We start from the raw sequence: 12400 nt of genomic DNA, 5'->3' as shown, positions 1-12400 counted from the left end.
CTCTTTTCTATTTTAACACTGTCTTCATCTCACTACAGTGTAAATTCTTTAAGAAAAGGGACTGCATGCGTCTATATTGTTCACCACTGCAGCTCACTCTGCATCTGGCACCAGCTCACTCCGCACCTGGCAAAGCACATCATGTTGCTTCTGTAGATATGATGGTACATCCCTTTATACCTTGTACCAGTTATTAACATGCATGTCTTGCCTCCTAAGTGGTCTGTAAGTTCCTTCAGGGCTGGACCATGTTTGATCGTTTCCCATGCACCAACTTGTATATAGTATGCATTGACAATGACCAGAACTATCAGATGACCTTAAGGGCTCAGAATTCCTGATTCTCACTGTCACACTACGTAGGATGTGACAAATTACATGGCTGGCAATTCAGTGCGATTTGAGGGACGCTACCATCAACTTCATTAAATACAACTCCCAATTCTCTAAACATCCCACTTTTTTCTCCCATTCTTCCATGCTCAATGCTATGGCTAACCATCTTCCTCCTTTCTTTCCTATCTTCACACAGTTCTTGAAATTCCACCTCCTCGATCCTGCTTTTCAACTCAGAGGAACGAGATGGTCAGAGCTATCAAAACCAACTCGTCAGAACATGTGACTTTTGTGACTCATTTTTCTCATCAAAATAATCTTTGTAAATGAGGTAAACGACTAAGGAGTTTGTTCAACATCAATACATGTTGGGTATCTGCAAATTCCGTATGTTTGTGTCCTTTAACTCCTAAATGGATCCAATCTTTTAATCATTTGTTAAACAACCTAAATAAGAAAAAGGCCAACAGCTGAAATTTAATGCCAATCCAATGCTTTCACAGGACCTATTTCTTAAAGGGGGGGGGGTCTCTTTGTCCAAGCTGCTAACAGTCAATAAACTGTTTTACATTTCACCTCCTATTTTTGATATTAACCTTAAGAAGGGGCTGCAGCTAACCAAATGAAAAGACAAGAAGAACCACCAAAGGATATATTCAATTTAAGAATGTAAATAATCTCCAAATACCCACGTACCAAATATATCATAATCAAGAAAGGTGGTGGTGATCCTCTGTGTATTAGGAACTGCTCTGTACTACATAGTTACAGTTCAGAAAAGGCCCCAAGGGTGAAGCACTAATCATTACCAAGAACTAGTATCACTCTTACTATCTCACCAACCCCAAATACCAATCACAGAAGCGTCAGAATGTAATGGTTAAAAACAAAGGCTCTGCAAGCCAGACTGCTTGGGTCTAAATGCCAGGTCTTACCACTGTGTTACCTCGGGCAAGACACTTACCCTCTCTGACCCTTAATTTTCTCTTCAGTGAAATGAGCATAATAATAATTCCTGCCGCACAGGGTTGCTGTAAGGATTAAAGCAATACTGGGGCACCTGGGTGGCTCAGTCGTTAAGCGTCTGCCTTCGGCTCAGGTCATGATCCCAGGGTCCTGGGATCAAGCCCCACATCAGGTTCCCTGCTCAGTGGGGAGCCTGCTTCTCTCTCTCCCTCTGCTCCTACCCACCCCCCAACCGCTTGTGCTCTCTCAAATAAATTAATTAAATATTTTTTTAAAAGTACACAGCAATAAATATTAGTGACTGGTGTTATTTGTTGAATGTGACATGAGTGTTGGGATACAGAAACATAGGTCATTGTAGGAGATTCAAATGGCCTAGATTTGGCAATTTTACCACTCACATCTAGACTTCAGTTTGCCTTTTGAAGGTTTCTGCTATCTGTGCTTTTCTCACTGGGTACATTCTTATTAAGTTTCTATACACATAAATTTTGTCTTTCACATTAAAAATAAAAAATGACTGGGGTGCCTGGGTGGCTCAGTCGTTAAGCGTCTGCCTTCGGCTCAGGTCGAGCCCCACATCGGGCTCCCTGCTTGGCGGGAAGCCTGCTTCTCCGTCTCCCACTCCCCTTGCTTGTGTTCCCTCTCTCGCTATGTCTCTACCTGTCAAATAAATAAATAAAATCTTAAAAAATAAAATAAAATAAAAAATAAAAAATGACTTAAGTACAAAAGTAAGTCTCTTAAAGAGGTCGCAGGATATAGCAAAAAGAACACTACCTGCTGCCAGGAGACCTGAGCATGACCTGGCTTTGCTGAGACCTTGGATAAACCACTTAAGCTGCAAGAACCTTAGTTTTCTCACAAGTAAAGTAAAAACAATAAAGTTTTCTTTAGTTTTATTGATGGGCTCAAAGTAAAACACTGAAAAATGTATGCTAAAGTGTTCTATAGGGGCGCCTGGGTGGCTCAGTTGGTTAAGCGTCTGCCTTCAGCTCAGGTCATGATCCCAGAGTCCTGGGATCAAGTCCCGCATCGGGCTCCCTGCACAGCAGGGAGCCTGGTTCTCCTTCTCCCTCTGCTGCTCCCGCTGCTTGTGTGTGCATGCACACACACGCTCTCTCTCTGTCAAATAAATAAATAAAATCTTTTACAAAATAAAATAAAAGGCAAAACAAAGAAACAAATCTTAAAATTAACCAGATGGTAAGACAACCATCTAATCCAAAAGTTGAAAATTGTGGGTTTGCATTAAAGAACAAGAACGAAAGTGCTTATACGCTGCCATGCCCCAGCCCTCTACCTGCCTCCTTCACAAAAATAATCCATACCTGTGCCTTGTTTTGTTTCACTGGCTCACTGAATTTAAAAAAAAAAAATGCAAATGGCTTTAATTTTACCTAGTTTAACAGGCCCCAACATTCCCTGTTTGAAACATTTGTTACCAATTTGACACCTAAAAAGGCATTTGAGTTTGCAAGTCTTTTCAACCATCTTGAACTAACCACAATGTTCTAAATAAATGCCATATACATGATTACTACAACTGTAACAGTGAAATTTTTTTTTTCTTACTGGCCTATAAGCTATCTGAGGGCAAGAGCTTTGTCTAATAATAATCTTTATACTTCCCACAACGTCTAGCACTGACTACTGACAGTAGGCTATCAGAAGAAATCGGTAAAGGGAAGATTTTTTTCTCCCAGATCTCAGCTTTAGGAATACCTGACTTCTTTAAAGCAAATGGTTTCTTCCTTTGGACACTAGCAATCTATGACTTCCAAAGTGGTGGTTCAGGGGCTGACTTTGGGCCGTACATATGTTTTGTTTGATCTATGTGGTATTGGCTCAAATGTGTTTTAAAACAGATTTGCGTCCAGTTTCTAAATATTGAGGCAATTCATATAAAAAAAACCCTCCATATTCCTGGTTTCTCCCTCAAATTAGAAGAGTTGACAAGGCTTGGCCTTCATCCCCAACAGGCAAAGATTAACTGGAGGTGAAGAGTTACTGCCCCCTTTCCCTGGACAGGTGCTCAGAAGTTCAGGTTTTCATTACACTTGGCTCCCTAGGCAGGATACCATGGTGAGAGCACAAGCAGTCTGCTTGGTCTGCATCCTGGCTCCACCACTTTACTAGCTGTATGACCTTGGAGCACGTGACTTAACTTCTCTTAGACTGTTTTCATGTCTGTAAGATAAGAAGAACAATACCGGGGCGCCTGGGTGGCTCAGTCGTTAAGCGTCTGCCTTCGGCTCAGGTCATGATCCTAGGGTCCTGGGATCGAGCCCTGCATCGGGCTCCCTGCTCAGCGGGAAGCCTGCTTCTCTCTCTCCCACTCCCCCTGCTTGTGTTCCCTCTCTCGCTGTGTCTCTCTCTGTCAAATAAATAAAATCTTTAAAAAAAAAAAAAAAACAATACCTATCACATAGGGCTAAGGTGAGGACCAAATGAGCTAATGCACGCAAGCACCCAGAAGAGTGTCTGGCACTGTAGAAAGTACTCACTAAATGCCAGGAATTGTTATCTGCCTGGCACTATGGGTGTTTTCCAACCCTTATAGACATGATGTTTCTTTACGCTAGCTTCCAGTTAGTACAGAGATGAATGTATGGCTCCCCTCCATCAAGTACTGAAGTTAAGAAATTCAGGTGTATCAACTTCATCATCTTTCCCTATCCCTGTCTTTTGCAAAGCTCTATTAAATCCTTCATCAGAAAAAAGGGAAGTATTGAAAAGGTTTCTTTCTAAGAAATATTACTGTGAAGTAATATTTGACACTCCTCCTGTCCCTGAACTTATTACACTTAAATGTACTTATGCAGTAAGCTTCTTAAGGGACAAATACAACTCTATTAGTACATGCATCCCAGGTGAATAGCAGTAAGTGTTTGTGGCTGGATTGATCAAGGAATTTAATGAGGCCTGAGAGTAAGGATTCTTAGCAACAGCCCATGATGGGAGTTGATTTAACAACCATCCAAACCCACTACAGACAAAACCTAGTTTTGAATCCCCGGTTCTATTACTAACTGTTAACGTTCCACAAGAAACTCTCCAAGCCTTGGTTTCCTTATATAAAATGATACATAAAGTTGCCTGGCACATGGGGGGGGGGTATAAATGTTAGGATCAAGTTAAATTTCTACTCCAGGGGAGATAAGCAGTTGGGCTAAACCACTGTTCATGACCTCCCCTAAAGAGGTTATCCTGCAGTTATGTGAAATTTGTCTTTACTTCTGCAGTTCCCGCTCCAGGAACGATTCCTCCCCATCCCAATCTTCTTTAAGGCCCAATACAAACGTCAACTTCTCTGTAAAACCTTCCCTTATCCCGCCAGTAAGAACGAACAGCTTCCTTCTCTGTGTTCCAGCGGCACGTTTATACTTGTGTGAAACTCACCACCATGCCTGACTCGTCTAATTCGTGATGTATACGAACTCCTTAAGGGCAGGGATCCTGTGCTAACCACCTTCGCCCCTATCACTTTCCTAACCCTTCTCCTGGCTAAAGGCAGGGAACCTCCCATGATCCATAAACAACTACACAGACTGATTCAGCAAGGGCAACAGAACTCAACTCTCGGATCTAGCCTGAACGCTGAAGCGGCCTTAACCCCTGGGAAACTGCTAGAGTAAACGTTAAACAGTACCAAGAAACGGTAAAAAAATACTATGGGGCCCCAACTCCTCCGGGCAGTGGCCATCTGTCTTGGGGAGGGTTTGGGAACCTGCATACACTAGCATACTCCCGCCGAGGAGCGGACCTGGGACCTCCTACTCATGCAGGCCCAACTCGGGCTGGGCAGGCAGTGGGGGACGCGCCCTCCAGCCAGCAGGCCCCCTGAGGCCTAAGCAAGCTCCGCGCCGTGACTCAGCCCTTGGCGCCCGCCAACAGCCAGCCGGCCTCCCCTCACCTTGGCCAACTTCTCGCACTCGGGCAGTCGCTGATCCACCGTGGCGCTGTAGTCCACCTCCATCTTGACGATGCGCCCATCAGCCCGCTCCGAGCCGCCGTCCGCCATGGTCCCTGCCTGAACGTCCCTTGATGTCCCCCTGCTTCGGCCACCAGTCGTCACCCACACCGGAAGCCGCCTGCGCACCCGCTCAGGCAGTGCGTCGGGAGCCCGCGCGAAGGACCCCACGAGGCCCCCGTGCGCTGGCCGCCAGTCCGGCACTGCCGCGGACAGCCCTGGGGGGCGGGGTTGGGGGCGGGGTTGAGGGTGGGGTTCACCTCGCCCCTGCAGCTCACGTCCGGATTTGTCTCGGTGACAGACTTCTCATCCAAAATTTGCGGCGGTGAGAAAAACTAGTGTAACAGAATAGACCGCCCCATATATTCTTACATTCCTGCTTTGAAATATTATTTTTCAGAAATGTAGGCAAGTCGCTTAACTTTTGTTGGATCTCAGTGTTCTCATCTCTGCATGAACAGGCTGAAATAAACCCTAAAGAAAAAAGTTCTAAAGTTTCATCTGGTTGAGAATCTTGGTGGTTTAAATCTGTGGCATCTCTCAAAGCTCAAAGAGAAGGTATGACAGCGGTTCGGTGATAAAACAAGTTTTTTGTTTGTTTTCATTTTTACTATAATCTACTACGTGGATAAGAAGAATCTTTAGAAAGACATTTTATTGGCTTTCTCTGTAGGACTCTTGTGAGCATTAAGCGAGATCACGTATGCGAGGTTATTTCAATTTTTAAGGACCGTACAAGTTTTCATTATCCTTCGCACCATCTAGGTCCCTTTTAAAAAGTTTAGGATGCTTGAAAGTGAGAATGAGGTTGTGTGTGATGTGGTCAAAGTGTCAACATTAGCCTCCCAAGCAAATGGGAAATCTTGGAATGGTCTACCTGTTAGTGAATTTAATCAGCACCAGCATCCCTTTCTATATGCTGAATAGACCTTGTTTTGTTGTTGTTGTTTGTTTTTACTGTTCTGTACTCAAAATCATGGATAATATAAGCCATCTGCGCACATAATTTTTTTTAAGATTTTATTTATTTATTTAATTGACAGAGAGAGAGAGACAGCGAGAGAGGGAACACAAGCAGGGGGAGTGGGAGAGGGAGAAGCAGGCTTCCTGCCGAGCAGGGAGCCCGATGCAGGGCTCAATTCCAGGACCCTGGGATCATGACCTGAGCCGAAGGCAGTCGCTCAACCAACTGAGCCACCCAGGTGCCCCGTCTGCACACATAATTAAAAACAACAACAAAACATCCTAGCTGTAATGTAAAGGAGAAGCATTGCAAAATAGCAAAATAATATACATTATTCAAAATATAAAGGTTAAGAGTGCCTGGCTGGCTCAGTTGGAGAAGCATGCAACTCTTAATCTCTGGGTGGTGAGTTCCAGCCCCACCTTGTGTATAGAGATTACTTAAGTAAATAAATAAATAAACTTCAAAATATAAAGGCTAAATACGTCTATCATAAGAGATAAAAAAGAAGTCATTTACTTGTACACATATATAACAACTGTAAAAGCAAAATCTGCAATAGATATGTTTTCATTGGTTCCCCAGGCATCATAAGGGCTTACTGTGGGTGGTATGATTTTTCCAAAGTGGTGTACAACTTCTTGGTAAAGTTCTGTCTATATGAAAGTACAATCTTTCGGGGCCTGGGTGGCTCAGTCGTTAAGTGTCTGCCTTCGGCTCAAGTCATGATCCCAGGGTCCTGGGATCGAGCCCCGCATCCCTCTCCCACTCCCCCTGCTTGTGTTCCTGCTCTCGCTATGTCTCTCTGTCAAATAAATAAATAAAATATTTTTTAAAAAAAGAAAGTACAATCTTTCATTGTTTTTCACATAGAAGAATTCTTAGAAATTTTTTGTGCAGGGGTGCCTGGGTGGAACAGTTGGTTGAGCGTCCAACTTTTGATTTCTGCTCGGGTCATGATCTCAGGGTCATGGGATCCAGCTCAGCCAGGAGTCCTCCCTGCCTCTCCTCACACGCGTATGCTCGAGCACTCTCTCTGTCTCTTTCACATAAATCAATCTTAAAAAAAAAAATTAGTGTATATTAAAACTTCAAAAAATAGGGGCACCTGGGTGGCTCAGTCGTTAAGCGTCTGCCTTCGGCTCAGGTCATGATCTCAGGGTCCTGGGATCGAGCCCCGCATCGGGCTCCCTGCTCCGCGGGAAGCCTGCTTCTCCCTCTCCCACTCCCCCTGCTTGTGTTCCCTCTCTCGCTGTGTCTCTCTCTGTCAAATAAATAAATAAAATCTTTAAAAAAAAAAAAACTTCAAAAAATAGCTTAGCATATGTGAAATGGAGTTAGAGTCTAGGCCTCAGACACATAAGTAGGTGTCCGGCAGGACATTGAAAAGTCAGGTGGAATGTGGGACAGTATTTTACCACCCAGGTTTGTTACATTGTAGATGTCTGGCATCCCAATTACATGCTGATGCCTCCCTTTCCCCCCCCAGTGATCGTGACAACCTGAAATACCCACACAAATTTCTAGAACACACGCTAGGGGCCAGAATTGTTGAGGCACGCTAGGCTAAGATGTTTTCTGGCTCTTTATCCAATGTGCACTTGGTTTGACTACAGACAAAGTATTTGGAGGTTTACATTTTGTGTGAAGAGTGTGAAAGACAAAAAGTAACAAAGGTGTAATGGAGGAAATGGATTTATGGTTTCCAGGACTCAAAAAATAAGAGTGAGAAAGGGTCTAAGAAAGAGGTTAATAGGTGGAGAAAACTCTAGTTGGCTCTCAACACCAAACTGAAGCCCTTCCTCGCTAGGCTCAGAGATCATGGAAAACGAAAGCACATTGAAATCTAAGGAAAAGCTTGCAAAGGAAACAACAACAACAAAAAAAGAGAAGTAAAGAAGGAACTCAGTAAAAGTCTGAGCCAATGGTCAGAGAAAATAGGTAAAGTACTGTTATATAGATAGACTCTTTATAAATCCTTTATTTGGGGGAGTCTGACATTGTAAGTAAGAATTTAGTTTCAGGAGAGAAAATTAGCAAAGAATAAGGACTCAAAGGTAGAAATGAAACCGCTCTAGAAACGTAAAAATAGATGGAAATTAGGATAGACACACTAGTTGGGGCATCCTACTGGCTCGGTCCGCAGTCCACTGATCTTGGGGTCCTGAGTTCAAGCCCCATGTTGGGCTGAGAGATTTAAAAAAAAAAAAAGATTGGGGCCATGAGTTCGAGCATCACTTGGACAATAGAGATGACTTAAAAATAAATAACAATGCAATTAAAAAAAAAAAAAGATGGACACACTAGAGCCTCAGCAAGGCTTGACTTTAAACTGAACACATTTTTCTCTTCCTCATTCTTGAAGTCTCCCCTCCTCTTCCCCTTCATTTGTTTTTCTGTAGAATCCTTTGTTCCAGGAACTCCTTACCAGTATTGACATCCCGCTGACCTCAATGTATACTGAATAACGAGACTCATGACCAGTGCCACCGTTGGTCATGAGGCCACCTTGAAGACGTGAACCCGGCTGGCAGCACGGACCAGATTCCTATCGAAACCACCCAGATCCTGTATTTTCCTATAAAACCCCGCAGCCTTTTACCCTGGGCAGGCTTGCAGTCTTTGGAGCCATGAGCCTGCTGCAGCCTCCTTTGCCTGGTAAAGTCATAAGCTGTCTTCCTTCTATAAACCCAAACTCTGTCTTCGAGTTACTGCTCCAGGGCGCAGAGGTTGGTTTTCCACAACAGAGAGAAATTGATTGGAGAAACAGTGGTAAAGTATATCATGATACTAATTATTGAAACTCACGAGTCTATATTAACGACTATGTTCGTTTTCATATCTGGCATCTCTGGCACGTTCAGCTTATCGGCCGTGCACACATCGGGCCCAAAGTTCCCACCTTTGTGAAGTGAACATTCTAATGGGGGGGGGGGACAGAAAATAAACATGTAAATTTGGAGCAGGGGTGATAGGGAATGGGAGGTGGTCAAGGAAGGCCAGGCTTGTGAGCCAAGACCTGCAGTCAATAAGAGAGTCTTTTTTTTTTCCTATGTAATCTCTGCCCCCAACGTGGGGCTCGAACTCCCAACCCTGAGACCAAGAGTGGCATGCTCCACAGGCTGAGTGCCCCAGGAAAGGAGTCTTGGAGATAGTTGGGTGAAGAAGATTCCAGGCAGAGGCGAGAGCAAGAACCCTGAGGTGAGAGCAATCAGATCACTCCAGCTTGTCTGAAGACCAGAATGAGTGAGGGCAAGAGTTGCAAGAGATGAAGTTTCGACCATTATAAGGACTTGGTTTTTAATCTGAGTAAGATAGGAAGCCAGTGGGGGTTTTAGGCGGAGTGGCATGAGCCGACTTACATAGTGAAAGAACCTTCTGGCTGCTGTGTGGTGACTAGGTTGAGCAGAAGCTGGGAGACTAGCTGGGAAGTTATTGTAATAATTTGGGAGGAAAATGATCGTGGCTTGGACTAAGGTAGGAGAAAGGGCTAGATCCTGGGTATAACCTGAAGATAGAGCCAAGATCGGATTTGCTGTTGGCCGTGGGGGTAGAGAGGTCACATATGTCAGCAAGATTTTTGGCCTGAGTGTCTGGAAAGATGGAGTTGCCATTTACCGAGAAGGAGCAGGTTAGGGACAAGCAAGTCAGACAGAAAGGGACGAAGCCCAGTGTTGGATATGGTAAGTCTGAGGGCCCTACTGGGTATCCAGTGACAATGTTGAAAAGGCAAATGCATATACAAGGGTCAAATTAAGGCGAGTCCTTTGGGCTAGAGGTTTGAATTTAGGAGTCATTAACATATTGATTGCATCTAAAGCCAAGAGGCTTACATTACAGAAATGTTCCTGAAATGTGTGTGAAACATTTGTTTTTCTAAATTGCCTCTTTTAAAGGCAGTGAGAGGGGTGCCTGGCTGGCTCAGTGGGGAGAGCATTCGACTCTTGATCTCAGGGTCATGAGTTTGAGCCCCATGTTCAGTGTGGAGATTACTTAAATAAATAAAAACTTTTTTTAAAAAAAGATTTTATTTATTTATTTGACAGAGAAAGACAGCGAGAGAGGGAACACAAGCAGGGGGAGTACAAGGGGGAGAAGCAGGCCTCCCGCTGAGCAGGGAGCCAGACGTGGGGCTCTATCCCAGGACCCTGAGATCATGACCTGAGCTGAAGGAAGACACTTAAGGACTGAGCCACCCAGGCGCCCCAATAAATAAAAACTTAAAAAAAAAAAAAAAGGCAGTGGGAGAACTTGCTATTTTCAAGTCTGTTGTAAATCATTTTCAAAGAAAATTATACTATATTTTATCTTTTGAGTAAATCTCTTGGACTTGTGTTAGAATTATTTCATGTCAAGTACCATTATATCAAGTGAATAAAAAGAATCATTGTGTTCATTTTCTCTTGCTGCTGTCAAAAATAATCATGTATTTAGTGGCTCAAAACAACAGAAATTGATTCTTTCACAATCTGGAGTCCAGAAATCTGAAATCAGTATCAGTGGGCTGAAATCAAGATATGACAGGGCCATGCTCCCTCTGGGGGCTCTAGGGGACAACCCCTTTGTTGTCTCTTCCAGCTTCCAGTGGTTGTGGGCATTCCTTGGCTTGTGGCCTCATCAGGCCAATCTCTGCCTTCAAGGTCATGGTACTTTCTCCTCTTCTGTGTATCAGTCTCTCTTGCCTTTCTCTTATGTACACTTGTGATTGTATTTAGGGCCCATCCAGAGGATCAGATTAATCTTCTCAAAGTCTTTAACTTAATCACATCTCCAAAAACCCTTTTTCTTTCTTTTTCTTTTTTTAAGATTTTATTTTTTAAGGGGTGCCTGGGCGGCTCAGTTGGTTAAGCGTCTACCTTCCGCTCAGGTCACGATCCCAGGATCCCGGGATTGAGCCCCACATCAGGCTTGCTGCTCCTCAGAGGGTCTGCTTCTCCCTCTCCCTCTGATCCTTCCCCCTCTTGCGCTCACTCTCACTCTCTCTCTCAAATAAATAAATAAAATCTTAAAAAAAAAGATTTTATGTTTAAGTAATCTCTACACCCAACGTGAGGCTCAAACTCACAACCCCCACAAGATCAAGAGCCGCATGCCCTACTGACTGAGCCAGTCAAGCACCCCCCCCCCCCAAAGACCCTTTTTCTAAAAAGGTAACATTTTCAGTTTCCGGGGTTTGGGATCTGATATCTCTGGGGGCCATTATTTAGCCAAATTACAGTCACCCAACCAATTGTTAAACTCGGATTTTGATATAAATGACTACATACTCTTTTTTTTTTTGATCGACCTTAATGATTTATAGAAAACTAGAGACACACAAATCAGTTCTTCCCTTATTACTACATACTCTTAATAACAAACATAACTGCCTCTTTTTCCCTCTGGTAACACTTAAAATATTCCACAAAAAGTCAAATATCATGCTATCTCTATGGCACAACGTAGCTAAGAAATACTATTTCCAGGAGAACACGGCTGGCTCAGACAGGAGAGTGTGTGACTCTTGATCTCGGGGTTGTTAGTTCGAGCCCCACATTGAGGGTAGAGATTATTTAAAAATAAAATGTTAAAAAAAAAAAAGAAAAATACTATTTCCAGATCTGTGTTGAGATCATTTGGTGATACTAGGTCAAATATGCTTTGGCATTAAGTAGCTATAATTAGTTATATTTGCACAGGTGCCTCCTTTTATTTATTTTTAAAGATTTTATTTATTTATTTGTCAGAGAGAGAGAGAGAGAGAGCACAAGCAGGGGCAGTGGCAGGCAGAGGGAGAAGCAGGATGCGGGACTCGATCCCAGGACCTTGGGATCATGATCTGAGCCTAAGGCAGATGCTTAACCAACTGAGCCACCCAGGCATCCCTTTTTTTTTTTTTTTTTTTTTTAGGTGCCTCCTTTTAAAGGACACTCAGGATCAAGGACAGTGTCTTCTTTGATCACTAAAACTTGTTTCCAGTGAGTAGAGGTTACATATAGTCTCATAATTTATCTCAAAATATTCCAGTGTTTTGCCAATTTCTATAAAAACAGGGAATGCAATAAAACTTTGACAAATTTATTACTAGCTTATTTGTTAAAAGAAAAAGGCAAAACTATACCTTTGGCCACAGAACTTCCAGGTTTTTTTTTTCTGTGTGAAGCAATTTATACCACATCATT

The 12400-nt window shown here is 43.3% G+C and overlaps 1 protein-coding gene across 1 annotated transcript in view; it reads right to left on the bottom strand.

Moving 5' to 3' along the window:
* PSMD12 (proteasome 26S subunit, non-ATPase 12) overlaps positions 1-5417 on the bottom strand; it is a 28243-nt gene extending 22826 nt beyond the window's left edge. The window contains exon 1 of the mRNA XM_032429659.1: positions 5219-5417. Coding sequence (XP_032285550.1) covers positions 5219-5326 — 108 coding nt within the window. The 5' untranslated portion in view covers positions 5327-5417. The remainder of the gene's footprint in view (positions 1-5218) is intronic.
* Between the last annotated feature and the right edge of the window lie 6983 nt (positions 5418-12400).

This window comes from Phoca vitulina, unplaced genomic scaffold (assembly GCF_004348235.1).
Source record: "Phoca vitulina isolate PV1807 unplaced genomic scaffold, GSC_HSeal_1.0 scaffold41, whole genome shotgun sequence".
In the NCBI taxonomy this organism is placed as follows: Eukaryota; Metazoa; Chordata; class Mammalia; order Carnivora; family Phocidae; genus Phoca; species Phoca vitulina.
The sequence above is the reverse complement of the archived record's forward strand: the minus strand, read 5'-3'. Positions and strand labels throughout refer to the sequence as shown.